Source organism: Saimiri boliviensis, chromosome 5, assembly GCF_048565385.1.
Source record: "Saimiri boliviensis isolate mSaiBol1 chromosome 5, mSaiBol1.pri, whole genome shotgun sequence".
Classification (NCBI taxonomy): domain Eukaryota; kingdom Metazoa; phylum Chordata; class Mammalia; order Primates; family Cebidae; genus Saimiri; species Saimiri boliviensis.
Genome location: NC_133453.1, coordinates 43,393,604 through 43,411,863, shown reverse-complemented (window position 1 = coordinate 43,411,863; position 18,260 = coordinate 43,393,604). Strand labels below are relative to the sequence as shown.

Here is an 18,260-nt window from a genome sequence, read left to right as displayed (position 1 = left end):
AAAAAAAAAAAAAAAAAAAGCTATTGCTATATTTCTGAGTTTTTCTTAGTCAAATATAAATTTCTATCTCTGTTTTTTAATTGACTGCTTCCAATCCCCTGTGTATATGGACTGAATGATAAAGGAGTCTCTACCTCTCACAGATCCTGGCATTGGGAAAAATGGATCTTTCTGATTTGTTTTTTGTGCTTCCTAACTTCATTGTATTTCATGGACTCTGGAAGCATTGATTGTTCCTACCAAAAATCCACTAACTTTTGACTATGGAACTCAAGTCCATCTAAAAGTCAAAAACCATTTCTGCAAATATTGTTGATACCTATTTCTGTAGAATAAGACTGAGCAGAATATTCTTAAATTCCCTTTTTATACTGTACTTCTGGATAATAAAAGTGGAATAATTCCTGTTAATTTTATCAGCAGTTCATGGAGATTGACTTAGTTTAGATACACTGTACAGTTAATAACATGTAATATATATCTGTTATATTATAAAACATGAGGGCCAGGCATGGTGGCTCACACCTATAATCCCAGCACTTTGGGAGGCTGACGGGGGTGGATTGCTTGAGCTCAGGAGTTTGAGGCCAGCCTGGGCAATGTGGTGAATTCCCATCTCTACTAAAAATACAAAATAAGGTGGGTACAGTGGCACACACCTGTAGTCCCAGCTACTCCAGAGGCTGAGGCAGGAGAATCGCTTGAACCCGGGAGGCGGAAGCTGCAATGAGCTGAGATTGTACCACTCACTCCAGCCTGGCTGACAGAGCAAGACTGTCTCAAAAACAAAAACAACAACAAAAAAAAAACCCATAAAAAACCCAAAAAACAAAAAACCCAAAACATATAAATATTTGTGTTCAATAAAATAATAACCCAATAAAAATGATGTTTTATTATTAAAATCTTACAATGTCAACATCAATGTTAATAAAAATAGATAATAAGCTGAATTCATCAATGATAGAGTAAGTTGTAACTCACTTGAAGATTCCATCTTTCAAAGTAAGCCTTTCATAGATAAATGAAAATCCTTTATTTTGTAGAATTTTAAAGATTGTTAAAGACTGGGTCAAGGCAGAGCCACCTCTATTAGAAGAGGAAAGAAAAGCAAGATGAAACAAATAGGTTATCATACAAATTGCATGTGCTATGAGATCTTTCTACTCCTGCTGGATTGAAAATTATAGATTTCAACATTCTGCGGGATTTAGCAAGTCAATAAAAGCAGAATTCAAATCTAGACTGATGTAAAATACTTCAGCTTCCACTTGAAATTGATGTTTTTCCTCTTCATACTATTTGCACTTTAAAGTAAACAAACTAAATCTTACTGTTTACTAAGGTATTTATGTGTTGAGATTATGGGTTCTTTTCATATTTAATTTTAAGAGATGCTGCTTTGCTGTCTGCATTTTTAGGTTGTTAGGAGGAATAACGTTTACTTGCAATGAATCAGTACAGGGTTGGTGACATGGTGACCCTTTAAAAGCAAAGACAATATAAAAAAGATTTTTTTCAAAAAATACTTTAACATATAGGGACTTGCTTTGTATATACATGCTATAGTTAAAGATAAAATGTGGATTAATTATTATATTTGGGAAATAGGTATTTATTTCACTAATTAGCTGTGTGTGTATGTGTGTGTGTGTGTGTATGTGTTTGAGAGACAGAGAGAGAGAGAGAGAGAGAGAGAGAGAGAGAGAGAGATTATTTTTCAGCTTAAATAAGACTATAACTTCCTGAGAACCCTCTCTAATTAGGTAAAACACTGATTGAGATATTCAGTCTCCTTAACAAGAATTGTAAGAAAAGTCTACTTTGTACATTCATAAGCTGAAATAGATTATCATGTAGTAACCAAATGGGACATCTGTTTAACCAGATGTTTTAGTTGAAAGATGTGTAAATATGATTCTAAATGTATAAATATGTTGGTTATTCTTCCTTGTCTGGGAGGTTGTGCCAAAGTTTACATAGATTAGAGGAAAGGATGAGTCTGGAAAAATTCAAAAATATTACATAAATGCAGAGAAAGTAATACAATAAGGTCAGCTGGCAGTGATTTTAACAATTATATACAGGGCCTTCCTCTGCTTCACCTCATGGCTCACATACAAGTGACCTGAGTCACTCCATCTTCCTGATCTAACTGTCCGTCATCTAATTCCCTGAGGACACTGTCGCTGCTGCTGAACCCAGAGAAGCTGTTGTGCTGTGCCAGCCTCCCCTCCTTTGTCCAGCATTCCCTGGAGGGAGAAAGGGGGCACTCCTCAGGTGGGTGTCTGCTCTCTGCAGGTTGTGATGTGGTTGTGTCTAATCCAATGCTCCTACTGGTGGCTTTGTTCTTGTCTTCACCTTTTATGTGGCGGCTGGCTTTCTTCTGAAACACAAGACATTGGTGACCAGGAGTTAAAAAGACGGGTGTTTCCCGTCCCTCTGCTCTAACATATGCTACCTTTCTGCCTCCTGGAATGTCCTTCCCCGCCACCCCCCAACCCCCCGACCCCCTCTCCCCACCTCCCAGCTCTTCAAAATCCTGTTCATCTTCAATGACCAGCTCAGGGCCACCTCCACATTCTCCTCTCCACCCAAATACAAGTGAACTCCATGCTCCCTGCTTGGCAACTCTCTGTAGGTTCCTGGCACATCATTCTCATTGGCAGGTACATTATGTACACATTTCGGCCCTCAAGGACATCTCTAAGGAAATAAATTTGTTGAAATCATACTTTGGGAGAACAAAGCAAGGTAGAAACCATTTTCTTCTTAGTGTTAGTTGGGATCTATACAGCAGAAAAGGTGCTTCAATGGCCACCTTACACCCATTTCATGTAGCACAGGCTGCACAGAGGAGTCACAGTGATATGGTTTGGCTGTGTCCCCACCCAAATCTCATCTTGAATTGTAGCTCCCGTAATTCCTTGTGTTGTGGGAGGAACCCAGTGGGAGGCAGTTGAATCATCGGGGTGGGTCTCATCCCATGAATAAGTCTCATGAGATCTGATGTTTTATAAAGGGGAGTTCCCTTGCACATGCTCTCTCTTGCCTGCCACCATGTAGGACAGGACTTTGCTCCTCATTCACCTTCCGCCATGATTGTGAGGCCTCCCCAGCCGTGTGGGACTGTGAGTCAATTAAACCTCTTTCCCTTATAAATTATCAGTCATGGGTGTGTCTTCATTAGCAGCGTGAGAACAGACTAGTACGCACAGATAATTCAGACTGAGTTTATTTTGAGCGAGTGTCTAGAATGTCTTCAAGGGTGAAGTGGACCCTTTCCTTGTCCTGCTGCAAACTGCTTCTGCCTGACAGAGTATAAATTCTCAGTAATTCAGTTCAGCTCATTCAGACTCTCTGATCATCTGTAGATGTTTTTGCTGATAAATATCTACTGAGGGCAGAGAATGTTCTTGGTTTAGTCCAGAATAAAGGGACATGGTCGCTGCCGAGGAAAATTAAGTCAAAATAAGGTATCTAGCTGAGTGAAGTGGCATGAGCCTGTAGTCCCAGCTACTCAGGAGGCTGAAATGGGAGGATTGCTTGGGCCCAGGAGTTTGAGGCCAGCTTAGGCAACATGGTGAGATCTCAGGTCATATATATATATATATATATATATATATATATATATATATATATTTATGGTAGCTAAGTCAATAAAAGAAAAGCACAACAAGGATAATTAGCTGCTTAACTTGTGATATTCAGACTCCTGATGAGATTTCATTTTAAGAGCTTTTTTTTTTTGACATAGTCTTGCTCTGTCACCCAGGCTGGAGTGCACTGGTGCAATCTCAGCACACTGTAGCCTCTGCCTCCCTGGTTCTAGCAATTCTCTTGCCTCAGCTTCCGGAGTAGCTGGGATTCCAGGCATGCACCACTATGCCCAGCTAATTTTTATATTATTAGTAGAGACAGGGTTTCACCATGTTGGCCATGCTGATCTTGAACTCCTGATCTCAGGTGATCTGCCCGTCTCTGCCTCCCAAAGTGCTGGGATTATTAGTGTGAGCCACTGCATCTGGCCCTTTTAAAAGCTTATTTAACACTGATAACATGGCAGATATTAGAGAACACGATCATATACTCCTAGGCACATAAAGCTGAATATAGATTGAAAGATACATTTAAAAATCATAGTCATTTCCCAGTTTACAAAGAACCCATTTACCAAACATTCATTTATATGTTAGTTGGGAACTAGGATTGCATTTTCCGAAATGTAAGAGCTAAAATTATAAAATTCTTAGAAAAATCATAGAAAGCGAATGCCCAGGCTGATCTTACAAAAGTTTGTTAATGATTTGTCTGTTGAAATGCAGTGTATAAAATACTGGGGTATTTTCTGCTGGTTTTTACAGCAAATATACAAAGTAAACAAACAGCTTTATTAAGGTGGATTTTGGCTCAAGCCTGTAATCCCAGCACTTTGGGAGTCTGAGGCGCGTGGATCATGAGGTCAAGAGATCGAGACCATCCTGGTCAACATGGTAAAACCCCGTTTCTACTAAAAATACAAAAAAAAAAAAAAAAAAATTCACTGGGCATGGTGGCATGTGCCTGTAATCCCAGCTACTCAGGAGGCTGAGGCAGGAGAATTGCCTGAACCCAGGAGGCGGAGGTTGCGGTGAGCCGAGATCACGCCATTGCACTCCAGCCTGGGTAACAAGAGCGAAACCGTCTCAAAAAAAAAAAAAAAGAAAAGGTAGATTTTGTGAGCTACTGTGGAACGTAATGTAGTTTATGACATTGTTTGTACAGGAAGAGGCAGCCCCAGGGGGTTGCATAGAAAGTAGCGTATTGGCAGCTCAGAGGCAGCTCATCTTTTTCTTGGCCAAGTTACTGGAGTTGGCAAGTTTAAGGGAAAAGCTGTGATGAAAAGAAAATAAACCTTGGGAGCCCCAAATCACTAAGCTAAAAGTAAAAGTCAAGCTGAGAATGGCAAACCTGCCTCCCATTCTATTCAAATTCACCTCTCTGCTCTCTAAGATAAATACATATCTGATTGCCTCTTTTGGAGAGGCTAATCAGAAATTCAAAAGAATGCAACCACTTGTCTCTTATCTACCTGTAACCTGGAAACCCCCTCCCGGTTTTAGTCCCATCTTTTCTACCAAACCAAAGTTCATTTTACATATGTTGATTGATGTCTCATGTCTCCCTAAAATGTGTGAAACCAAACTGTGCTCCAACCACTTTGGGCCCACGTCCTCAGGACATCCTGAGGCGGTGTCATGGGCTTGAGTCTTCAACCTTGGCAAAATAAACTTTCTAAATTAACTGAGACCTGTCTTATATATCACAAAGTCAACAGTAGGTCCTTCCTCAACAAAGGCCCACCTTCACGGTCCCAAGTTGGATAGTTTGGTGTTTATCACGTTTCCCACTGGCACCCAGTGGAAATGCATTTGATATTCATCAAGTGCAAATATCAGCTCTTCGGTTCTTTTCCTGTTTATTTCTATTCACCAAATTTGTTGAATTTAATATATGCAGTGGAACCTGACAGATTCACTCTCAGAAAACGTACAAAATTTGAGAATGGCACTTTCTTTCCTGCACTGGAGCACTGGGCAGTTTTTTTCTTGTAAATTTGTTTAAGTTCCTGGTAGATTCTGGATGTTAGCCCTTTGTCAAATGAAGAGATTACAAAAATTTTCTTGCATTTTGTAGGTTGCCTTTTCACTCTGATGATAGTTTCTTTTGCTGTGTAGAAGCTCTTTAATGTGATCTGATTTGTCAATTTTGGCTTTTGTTGCCATTGCTTTTGGTGTTTTAGTCATGTAGTCTTTGCCCATGCTTATGTCCTGAATGATACTGCCTAGGTTGTCTTCTAGGATTTTTATGGTTTTAGGTCTTATGTTTAAGTCTTTAATCCATCTGGAGTTAATTTTTGTATAAGGTGTAAGGAAGGGATCGAGGTTCAGCTTTTTGCGTATGGCTAGTCAGTTTTCCCAACACCATTTATTAAACAGGAAATCCTTTCCCCATTGCTTGTTTTTGTCAGGTTTGTCAAAGATCAGATGGTTGTAGCTGCATGGTGTTATTTCTGAGGCCTCTGTTTTGTTCCATTGGTTTATATCTCTGTTTTGGTACCAGTAACATGCTGTTTTTGTTACTGTAGCCTTGTAGTATAGTTTGAAGTCAGGTAGTGTGATGGCTCCAGTTTTATTCTTTTTGTTTAGGATTTTCTTGGCTATGCAGACTCTTTTTTGGTTCCATATGAAATTTAAAGTAGTTTTTTCTTTTCTTTTTTTTTCTAATTCTGTGAAGGAAGTCAATGGTAGCTTGATGGGGATAGCATTGAATCTACTGATTACTTTGGGCAGTATGACCATTTTTACAATATTGATTCTTCCTATCCATGAGCATGGAATGTTTTTCCATTTGTTTGATCCTCTCTTGTTTCCTTGAGCAGTGGTTTGTAGGACCTCTTCAAGGAAGAGGTCCTTGTAAGTTGTGTTCATACCCCTTGTAAGTTGTGTTCCTAGGTATTTTATTCCCTTTGTAGCAATTATGAATGGGAGTTCACTTGTGATTTGGCTCTCTGTGTGTCTATTATTGGTGTATAGGAATGCTTGTGATTTTTGCACATTGATTTTGTATCCTGAGACTTTCCTGAAGTTGTTTATCAGCTTAAGGAGATTTTGGGCTGAGGATGGGATTTTCTAAATGAACAGTCATGTCTTCTGCAAACAGAGACAATTTGACTTCCTTTTTCTTTAAATTGAATACCTTTTATTTCTTTCTCTTGCCTGATTGCCCCGGCCAGAACTTCCAATACTATGTTGAATGGGAATGGTGAGAGAGGGCATCCTTTGTCTTATGCCGGTTTTCAAAGGGAATGCTTCCAGTTTTTGCCCATTCAGTATGATATTGGCTGTGGGTTTGTCATAAATAGCTCTTATTATTTTAAGATATGTTCCAACAATACCTGGTTTATTGAGAGTTTTTAGCATGCAGGGCTGTTAAATTTTGTCGAAGGCCTTTTCTGCCTTTATTGAAATAATCATGTAGCTTTTATCATTGGTTCTGTTTATGTGATGGATTACATTTATTGATTTGCGTATATTGGATCAGCCTTGCATCTCAGGGATGAAGCCGACTTGATTGTGGTAGATAAGCTTTTTGATGTGCTGCTGGATTTGGTTTGTCAATATTTTATTGAGAATTTTCACATCAATGTTCATCAGGGATATTGGCCTGAAATTTTTTATGCTGGTTTCTCCCCAACTTTGTGGATTTATCTACCTTTGGTCTTTGATGTTGGTAACCTTTGGATGGGGTATCTGAGTGGACGTCCTTTTTGTTGATGTTGATACTATTCCTTTTTTTTTTTTTTAATTAGTTTTCCTTACAGTCAGGCCCCTCTGCTGCAGGTCTGCTGGAGTTTGCTGGAGGTCCACTCCAGACCCTGTTTGCCTGGGTATCATCAGTGGAGGCTGCAGATCAGCAAAGATTGATGCCTGTTCCTTCCTCTGGAAGCTTTGTCCTAGAGGGGCACCCACCAGATGCCAACCAGAGCTCTCCTGTATAATGTGTCTGTTAGCTTCTACTGGGAGGTGTCTCCCAGTCAGGAGACACAGGGGTCAGGGACCTCCTTGAGGATTTAATCTGTCCCTTAGCAGAACTTGAGGACTGTGCTGGGAGATGCACCACTCTCTTTAGAGCTGTCAGGCAGGGACGTTTAAGTCTGCTGAAGCTGTGCCCCTAGGTACCCTTTCCTTTAGGTGCTCTTTCCTAGGGAAATGGAGGTTTTATCTATCAATCCCTGACTGGACTGCTGACTTTTTTTTCAGCAATGCCCTGCCAAGAGAGGAGGAATCTAGAGAGGCAGTCTGGCTGCAGTGGCCTTGTTGAGCTGCGGTGGGCTCCGCCCAGTTTGAGCTTCCTGATGGTTTTGTTTACACTGTGAGTGTAAAGTCACCTACTCAAGCCTCAGCAATAGCAGATGCCCCTCCCTCCACCAAGCTTGAGCGTCCCAGTGGAACCTCAGTCTGCTGTGCCGGCAGTGAAAATTTCAAGCCAGTGGATCTGGATCTTAGCTTGCTGAGCTCCCTGGGGGCCAAGCCAGACCACTTGGCTCCCTGACTTCAGCCCCCTTTCCAGGAGAGTGAACAGTTCTGTCTCACTGGCATTCCAGGTGTCATTGGTGCATGAAAAACAACAACAACAACAACAACAACGACAAGCCCTCCTGCAGATAGCTCAGTGTGTGTCCAAACAGATGCCCGGTTTTGTGCTTGAAACCTAGGGCCTTGGTGGCATAGGCACTGGAGGGAATCTCCTGGTCTGCCAGTTGCAAAGACCAGGAGAAAAGCACAGTATCTGGGCTGGAATGCACCATTCCTCCTGGTACAATCTCTCATGGCTTCTCTTGGCTAGGGGAGAGAAATCTCCCGACCTCTTGCACTTCCCAGGTGAAGCAACACCCTACCCTGGGCTGCACCTAACCAGTCCCAATGAGATGAACCGGGAACCTCAGTTGGAAATGCAAAAATCACCCGTCTTCTGTGTCGATCTTGCTGGGCACTGCAGATCGGAGCTGTTCCTATTCAGCCATCTTGCCAGCCTAACTTCCGTATTTCTTTCAATAACAGAACCCTTCCTCCTGTAACACCCCACAGTTTTTAGCTGGGCATATGGTATTTTACCATGCTACCAGCATGCGGTTGCCAGATTACATTTCCCAGACCCCCCTGCACATACATGTGGTGACAAAAATAAGTTCAAGCCAAAGGAATATAAGAAGAAATGAGGTCTATGACTTGGGGGTCCTTGCTTTAGACCCATGCTTGGAATTTCTCTTTTCTGATTCTCCTTGGCTGGACATGGTAACAACTGTAGCAGCAGTCCTGAGGCAAGAGCCATATGTTGAGGGTGGCAGGGCAGACCAGTCATCAGGTAGAGCCATTACTCGCCCTAGGGTGCCTGCCCAGCTTTAGACTATTGCAAGAGAGAGAAATCTCTTCCTTTGTATTTAAGCCAATCTCCACTGGATCTTTCTGTTGGAGCAAATTAGTAACTAATTATTTACTAATTAATGACTAGCACAGAAAAAAGTTGTTGGTGGCTAGTGCTTTTTTTATTTTTATTTTTTTTGAGATGGAGTTTTGCTCTGTTGCCCAGGTTGGAGTTCAGTGGTGTGATCTCAGCTCACTGTAACCTCTGCCTTCTGGGTTCAAGTGATTCTCCTGCCTTAGCCTCCCCAGTAGCTGGGACTACAGGTGCCCACCACCATGCCTGGCTAATTTTTGTATTTTAAGTAGAGACAAGGTTTCACCAAGTTGGCCAGGCTGGCCTCGAATTCCTGACCTCAGGTTATTCACCTGCCTCGGCCTCCCAAAATGCTGGGATTGCAGGCATGAGCTACCACTCCCAGCCATGCTTTTTAACTTAAAATAATTGCCCAACTTTTCAGTCATGAAAAACTTCAAGTATACAGAAAGTTTAAAGGATAGTATAATAAACACCCATGTACCTACCACCTCATTCAGCACTTGTTAATAGTTTGCCATATTTGCTTTACACATGCGTATTTGTGCATGGCTGTGTGTTTTAGAATATCAAAAAATATCAGTATACTATATTTTTTTCTTTTCTTGAGACAAGGTCTCTGTCATCTGGGCTGGAGTGCAGAGGCATGCTCATGGCTCACTGGAACCTCTACCTCCTGGGCTCAAGGGATCCTTCCACCTCAGCCTCCCAAGCAGGTACGACTACAGGTATGTGTCACCATATCTGGCTAATCTTTGTATATTTTATAAAGGCTGGATTTCACCATGTTGCTGAGGCTGGTCTTAAACTCTTGGGCTTAAGCTATCCAACTGCCTTGGCCTCCCAAAGTGCTGGGATTACAGGTGAGAGCCACCATGACTGGCCCACTACTTTTCTCGATACTAGCCGAAGGTCATTTTTAGCTGGAGAAAATGGAGGCTCATTTGCAGTATCCAGATTTTTATTCAGTTTCTCCATATAGTTAGTAGTGCTTAATCATCTGGTATTGAAAGAAAAATATTCCCATGAAAAATTAGCAACATCTCGTATTACTAGGCACTGTGCCAGACACATCTACATATGTTTTCTAACTGAATCTCCTAGGAGCCCTGTGGCGTGTCCTAATGTTGGCCGTATTTTATAGATGAGGAAATGAGGGCTTGGAGAGTGTAGCTGACGCTGTGTCTCTCCCTGCACTCCAGGTCCCTGGAATCTCTCTCAGAGTTTGTTGTCTACTCTGGAGACCACCACGGAGTAAGAACCTGACTCTGAGTTAGCGGCAACCAAATTCTTTAAGTGACATTTTATCTCTTGTAAATAAGTATCGGGGGAAGTTGGACTCAAAAATTTAACTGAAATAGAGACTTTCAGGTAATACAAAAAAATCTGATGAGTTTTATTTGAGTCTTCAAAAGAAACAAAAAATTATGGAAGGTCTTGGAAGAAAACTTGAAAAGCACGTTTAACAGATGGAGATAAAGTCCTGATTTGAGTCTTTTACCCTACTCAGCATAGCTATCATTTCCTTGAATCCATTGAGAGGCCTCTCCCCAAAATAAAGAAAAACAAAAATAGATTAAAGGAACAGCAAGATAAAAAGAAACTGGCCTCTGAGACACAGAGAAAAGAGAAGTTAACAACTTCACTAAGCTTGATAAGCATTCCATGACCCAAGGACAGTCTTCACTGAAGGATAAAGACACAAAAAATGTAGTATAGGCAATTTAAAGAGCAAATGATCCTTTGACATTTTATTTTTTAAATTATCATACAGTAAAAGTGACTTTGGGATGTACAATTCTACGAATTTTAATGTGTGTATAGATTTAACCACATTTCTGACACAGAACAGTTCCACCACCCCAAAACACTCCTCTATATATCCCTGTATCACACCCTTTCACCAGCCCTAATCCCTGGAAACGATTGATCCATTCTCTCTTTTTTTTCTCTCTCTTTCCTGTTTTCTTTTATTTTTATTTTATTTTATTTTATTTTAAAGACAGGGTTTCACCATGTTGGTCAGGCTGGTCTTGAACTCCTGACCTCAGGTGATCCGCCCACCTTGGCCTCCAAAGTGCTTGGATTACAGGCATGAGCCACTGTGCCCAGCCACAATTGATCTATTCTCTACACTGTAGTTTTGTCTTTTTGAGCATGTCATTTAAATAGAATTATACAGTCTGTAATCTTTTGAGGCTGGCTCTTTTATTCATCAAAATACCCTTGAAATTAATCCAAGTTATGTGTATCAATAAGTTTATTCCTATTTATTTTTATTTTTTACTTGTAGAAACAGACTTTATCTTATTTTACTTTTTTATGAGACAGGGTCCCAAGTTGCCCAAGTTGGTCTCAAACTCCTGGCCTCAAGGCCATCCACCTATCTTGGCCTCCCAGAGTGCTGGGATTACAGAGTAAGTCATCGTGCCCAGTCCTTTTTATTTCTGAGTATTTAATTGTATGGATATACCACTGTTGTTTATTCATTCACTTGTTGAAGACATTTGGGTTGTTTCCAGTTTGAGGCAATTTTGAATAGAATTGCTACAAATATTTGTGTGTAGGGTTTTTGTGTGAATGTAAGTTTTTTATTTCTCTAGGGTAAACACCCAAGATGGGGACTGCTGGATCATATGGTAAGTGTCTGTTTAACTTCATAAGAAGCTGCCAAACTGTTTCCCAGGGTGGATGATATGGTTTGCCTCTGTGTCTTCAACCAAATCTCATCTTGTAGCTCCCATAACTTCCATGTGTTTTGGGAGGGACCCGGTGGGAGGGAATTGAATCACAGGGACAGGTCTTTCTCATGCTGTTCTCACGATAGTGAATAAGCCTCACAAGTTCTGATAGTTTTAAAAATGGAGTTCCCCCACAAAAGCTCTCTCTTTGCCTGCCATCATCCATGTAAGATGTGACTTGCTCCTCCTTGCCTTCCACCATGATTGTCAGGCCTCCTCAGCCACGTGGAACTGTGAGTCCAATTAAATCTCTTCCTTTTGTAAATTGCCCAGTCTCAGGTATGTCTTTATCAGCAGCATGAAAACGGACTAATACAGTGGATATACCATTTTGCATCCCCAGCAGCTGTGTATGAGAGTGCTGATTGCTTCTCATCCTTCCTAGTTCTTGGTATTGTCACTATATTTTATTTTAACCATTTTAACAGGTGTATGATATCTCATTATGAGTTTGCATTTGCACACCCCTAATGACTAGTGATTGAAGTATCTTTTCATGTATTTATTTCTCATTTACATATCCTCATTGGTGAGGTGTTCCAGTCTTTTCACTATTTTTTAATTAAATTGTTTTCTTACTCCTGAATTGTAAGAGTCCTTTCTTGATACCCTCTGGGTAAAATCATTTGCCATGTATTTAATTTCTGAGATTTTTTTCCTCCCAGTTTGTGGTTTGTCTTTTCCTTCTGTTGACAATGTCATTCACAGAACGAAAGTTTTATATTTTGATGAAGTCTATTTTTCAATTTTTAAATACATTATGCTTTTGGTGTTCTGTGTAAAAAAAAATTTTTTTTTTGAAACAAGGTCTCACTCTGTTTCTCAGGCTGGAGTAGAGTGGTGCGATCATGACTCACTGCAGCTTCAACCTCTCAGGTTCCAGCAACACCCCCACGTTACCCCTGCAAGTAGCTGGGATTACAGGTGCTCGCCACCATGCTCAGCTAATTTTTGTAGCTTTTGTAGAGACAGAGTTTTGCCATGCTGACCAGGCTGGTCTCAAATTCCTGAACTCAAGTGATCCTCCTGCCTCGGACTCCCAAAATGCTGAGATTACAGGTGTGAGCCACTGCACCTGGCTCCTAAAAACTCTGCCTAACTCCACTTTATGAAGATTTTCTCCTATGTTTTTTTCCCTAATAGTTTTCTAGTTTTACTAAAATGAATTATCTCTTAATAGCTTAGAGAAAACTGAGGCAGTAGATGAGAGTCTAAATATTTTGAAATGACATTTTTCATGTTTAAAAACATTCACAAATATCTAGAATATTGCATAAGATATATCTGTGAAATATAAAACAAATTCCAAAAGTAAAGGTCTCCATAACTTCAGAAGAAAACATTTCAACGATATGCTTTCTTCATTGTGCAATTCTCAATTTCCTCCCCCACAACAAGGGCATGAAATGGGATTGTTGAATGTAACAGTACTGTTCTGTGGTGAGTGAAATTGGATAGAAAAAGTCTTATATTTCTTGACATTAGTCTTAGTAAAAGAAAAAAGAGAAATTTTTTTCAAAGGTCAGACTCCCCATAAAATTTATTGTTTAATAAAAATGCACTGACAATCCTAGGACAACACTTGTAATGTCTGAAATATCTAGCAACAGTTTTTAAAACTAAACATCTTTGAAAAAATTCTTTGAAAGACTTTATAAATGAAGCAATCCTCCCATCAACCCCTTGCAAACAATAACTTATTTCAAGGTATTAACAAAGATAGCCGGGCGTGGTGGCTCAGGCCTACAATCCCAGCACTTTGGGAGGCTGAGGCGGGTGGATCACGAGGTCAAGAGATCGAGACCATCCTGGTCAACATGGTGAAACCCATCTCTACTAAAAATACAAAAAATTAGCTGGGCATGGTGGTGCGTGCCTGTAATCCCAGCTACTCAGGAGGCTGAGGCAGGAGAATTGCCTGAACCCAGGAGGCGGAGGTTGCGGTGAGCCAAGATCACGCCATTGCACTCCAGCCTCGGTAACAAGAGCGAAACTCCGTCTCAAAAAAACAAAAACAAAAACAAAGAAGAGTGCTTTTATGGATCTCTGACTGCATAAGTTTTTTCAAGGCTTATTATAAATACAACTTTCATAAATATATATAAGATAGCTGAATTAATTTTTTGGTAATTAATTAACTCTATAGTGATATTGATAGTTTACTTTCCCAAAAGTATTACTGCCATTTTGAAGTATAGTAAGAAATTATTTCCTTAAGTAAAAACTGAAAGAATTTCCAAATCAGCTTTCTGTTATAGCTGTTAGACACTTTGGCTCCTACCTAAGCTGTTCTGCCCTGAAATAATTTCAAGATCCTGAGATTTCTTATTAGAAAAATTAAACACTTTGTCAAATGAAGAAATAGTAAATCCATTTAGAAGCAGAATTGTAAGTTATAAGATAATAATTATTAGATTTGTCATTGATACAAGTCAACTATATATACTTCCCATTATGTAAATGAACCAGTAATTTTATATTACAATGAAATATAAAGATTATCCAAAGAAAAGTTACAACTAGAGACTACTGGATATATCTAAAGTTAAACAAAAAAAGGCTGGGTACAGTGGTGAGCACCTGTAACCCCAACTACTTGGGAGGCTAAGGTGGAAGAATTACTCGAACTCAGGAGTTTGAGACCAGACTGGGCAACACAGGGAGTCCCTGTCACATAAAAAAGTAAAATATGATAAACAGAAAGAGCCTAAGTATTTTCAGGGAATTAAAAACCTGATATCTAATATTAAGTAAAAGTGACTCTGAAGTAGCTGGATTTTGATCTTATATTTTCACAAACACAACTTCATGGCCCTCAGTAAGTTAAAACTTCATGAGGCTGTGAATTCTGATGATTTTTCCTAAAAATAATGGCCATTTGTAGAATGTTAAAAAAAAAAAAAGAAAGAAAAAATAAAGGGATTATGACATGATGAGAAGTTTGCTTTGGGGAAAAAAGACAGGACAACTTTTTCTGGCCATTCTCTATGTATAACCACCTTTGCTTCTTTTAGGCAGAATATTTCTTTATTTATTTAATTTTTTTTTTGAGACAGGGTCTCACTCTCACCCAGGTTGGAATGCAGTGGCACTATCACAGCTCACTGCAGTGCTGAATCCTGGGCTCAAGTGATCTTCTCACTTCTATATCCCAAGTAGCTGGGACTACAGGCATGTGCCACCATGCTTGGCTAATTTATTTTTTATTTTTTTGTAGATGCAAGGTCTGCCAATGTTTCCCAGGCCAGTCTCAAACTCCTGGGTTCAAGTAATTCTCCCACCTCGGCCTCTCAAAGTGTTGGGATTACAGGTATGAGCCCTTGTGCACAGCCTAGACAGAATATTTTTCTTTCTTCTTTTTTTTGAGAAGAAATTTTGTTCTTGTTGCCCAGGCTGTAGTGTAATGGCGCAATCTCAGCTCACTGTAACCTCCCACTCCAGAGTTCAAGCAGTTCTCCTGCCTCAGCCTCCCAGGCAGCTGGGATTATAAGCACCCACCACCCTGCCCAGTTGGGTGTATTTTTTGTATTTTTAGTAGAGATGGGGTTTCACTATGTTGGCCAGGCTGGTCTCCAACTCCTGACCTCAGGCGATCCACTCACCTTGGCCTCCCAAAGTGCTTGGATTATAGGCATGAACCACTGCACCCGGCCCAGAATATTTCTTTTTTTCTTTTTTTTTTTTTTTTGAGACGGAGTTTCGCTCTTGTTACCCAGGCTGGAGTGCAATGGCGCGATCCCGGCTCACCGCAACCTCCGCCTCCTGGGTTCAGGCAATTCTCCTGCCTCAGCCTCCTGAGTAGCTGGGATTACAGGCACGTGCCACCATGCCCAGCTAATTTTTTGTATTTTTAGTAGAGACGGGGTTTCACCATGTTGACCACGTTGGTCTCGATCTCCTGACCTCGTGATCCACCCGCCTCGGCCTCCGAAATTGCTGGGATTACAGGCTTGAGCCACCGCGCCCGGCCCAGAATATTTCTTAATAAACACATGAACTTGAGTCAATCTCATTGTTGTGGAGGGGTGCAGTGCTCACTTGTGGGCTTTAATGTGATCTTTCTAATATCCATGTACTTGGTCATTCTATTCTCCTGCCCCTCCATCTTCCCATCCACCTCTGTACCTCTCTACCTATTTACCTACCGAGCCAGCCAGCCTCTTTCCAAAATTAATATGAGACAATTTAACATGGCTGTATTATATACAAAGTCAGTCTAGCTCTTTGATAGTTTAGATAACTTTAAAATTTACTAAATAATGTTTTCTTTTTTCAAATATCTGCAGCTTTGCCCCAAAACATAAAACAGTGTTTTCTTGATTTAGGTACAAAAAAAGAATCACCTTAAATAGTTTTCTTGTCCATTTGCAAATTTCTTGTTTTGCAAGTTATGCTTTATTAATACCCAGATTTCCTCATTCAATCATTGTATTCTAGCTGTGCATCCAGTAAGAACAAGGACACTTGAGGCTCAGAATAGCCCTTCAGCAAAGTGCTGAAAAAATATAGACTTGAGAAGATAATATAAAAACAAAGTGTTGCCAAAGGTCAAGATAGCCAAGATTGTATGGATGTGTTGCAAGATCAGGCACATTCATTCACAAGATTTAGAACTGTAGGGGCAGAAAGAACTGTTCCTTTATCCTCTTAGGTTCAGTAGCTGAGAACTACAAATTAAACTGACAAAAGACATATCAATAGGAGAAAAGGTTTATTTTCAATGCACACAGTCTCTTCACAGAAAAGTAGCAAAACCTCAATGAGGCAGTTTGGTGTAGAAGAGCTGGGAGTTTATATACCGTTTTAACAAAGAGTGATAAGTTGTGGACAGGTGACTAGACAAAGGAAAAGGAGTTTGGGTTTCTGGGGAAGTAAATTGTGAGAAGGCAAATACATGGGGTAAACTAATGGAAGATCAGGCTTATTTTAGTAAGGTTTGTTTTTGCAGATTCATCAGTAGGAATTGTCACTGGTGATTAGACATCTTTACAAATGGAAATTTACATCACCTTTATAAAGTGAAATGTATGCCCTGTTTTTCAGCAGAAAGATAGAGGACAGGACAGAGAGTTCTTCCTGTGTCTGCTGTTTCTTAATTGCTTTCAGCTCAAAATAATCCTCATGCAAAAATGGCATATTTTGAGATGGCATATTAGAATCCCCTTTGGAGCTATTTCATGTTGCCTGATTGCTAGCACATTTCTCTTATAGGTTGGTTCAGAGGACTGTTTCCATATCATGTCCATGCTTCCTCATTTGGAATTACAATGAGAGTTTAAGGATTAAATGCTTCAATATAACATTCAGTTAATAAAACATCAATTTTACTCACATCTGGTGTTTGAACAGCTGAATTCCACATAACTGGTCTCTGAAGGAATACGATCTGCTTTGTAGCCAAATTCCCTTCACTGCAAATTAAAACAATAGTATTAGTATTTCTGAATTAGTAATTCTCTATATTTCATAATTGGCTAGAATGTTCCATATGTAGTTTTGTAAAATAATCTTCTGACCAAAAATAATTATGAAACATAATTCTTTTCTTTCTTCCAGTGATGGAAAAAATGTAAAACATGATTCTATAAAAACCACATCTGGAAAAAGAAGAACAACCCCTGAAAAACTGAATATGGTCACTACAAAAGAAAACAATTTTAATGTTTAAAGACTCTTGTAATCTCACCAAGCGAACATCAATATTTTTGTTTCTTTGTTTCCTCTCTTATTCTTTATCAGCTTGTGTATTTTCATGTCTGCAATCACTGCATATTTATATTTTGTTTCTATGTCCTTCATTGAACACTCTTTTTTTGTTTGTACACTGTAATCAAATTTTTAATGGTTACATAACAACACAAAGAATTAAAATATCAAAATGTACTCAACCTTTCTTTTATTATTGGAAAATAAGGTTGCTTCCTGTTTCTTGCCAGTTATAAATAAATGCTGCTGTTATAAAGAATATGTATCGTATTCATCTTATGAATTATTTTCTTGAAATGAATACTTAGGAGTGGGATTATTAGGTCAAAGCTTATGATTTAAACTTCTTGGTATGCATTGTCAAATTTGCCTTATAAACAGAAGAGACCAATTTAGGCTGCCACATGTGAGAAAATTTACATTCATTTTCAATTGAGGGACTTCAATTATAGCTAGTTTTACTCTCAGATGCTTCTTTGTAGTCAGCTACTCAGTATTCTCCTTATTTAACTATCATCATGGCAAATTACCCCTTGCCAAAGACTACTTGGGGTTTGTATTCCTCTGAAATGCTTTTCACAGAGTCTCCATGGATTTATGGGGAGGAGTGTCTGTAGCTAATGTTGCTCAGTTACGACTTTTATTATGCAAAAAACCCCAACAAAACCTTACTATTAGCTGCATTTTATACTGAGCTCTTTTTCTGGAAAATGAATGCAACACTGAAACTCTGGCTTTAGAGTTATATGTCAACTGCACACCATTTGAAAATCCCAACCTCACTGATACCACTGAATTTGAGAAATATCAAAT

General features: G+C 39.6%; 1 protein-coding gene and 1 long non-coding RNA gene across 3 annotated transcripts in view; one reads left to right on the top strand and one right to left on the bottom strand.

Moving 5' to 3' along the window:
* Positions 1–872: 872 nt before the first annotated feature.
* Positions 873–18,260, bottom strand: part of RFTN2 (raftlin family member 2) — a 68,046-nt gene continuing 50,658 nt past the window's right edge. The window contains exons 8-9 of the mRNA XM_039469885.2: positions 17,074–17,152; positions 873–2,386 (exon numbers count right to left, since the gene is read on the bottom strand). Coding sequence (XP_039325819.1) covers positions 2,114–2,386; positions 17,074–17,152 — 352 coding nt within the window. The 3' untranslated portion in view covers positions 873–2,113. The remainder of the gene's footprint in view (positions 2,387–17,073; positions 17,153–18,260) is intronic.
* LOC141584561 (uncharacterized) lies at positions 9,065–17,755 on the top strand. Of its 2 annotated transcripts, XR_012517664.1 has the most exons (4): positions 9,065–9,728; positions 11,604–11,639; positions 14,959–15,051; positions 17,298–17,755. It is a non-coding gene; the product is annotated as an uncharacterized LOC141584561 (long non-coding RNA). The 2 variants fall into 2 exon arrangements; XR_012517663.1 differs by lacking the exon at positions 14,959–15,051.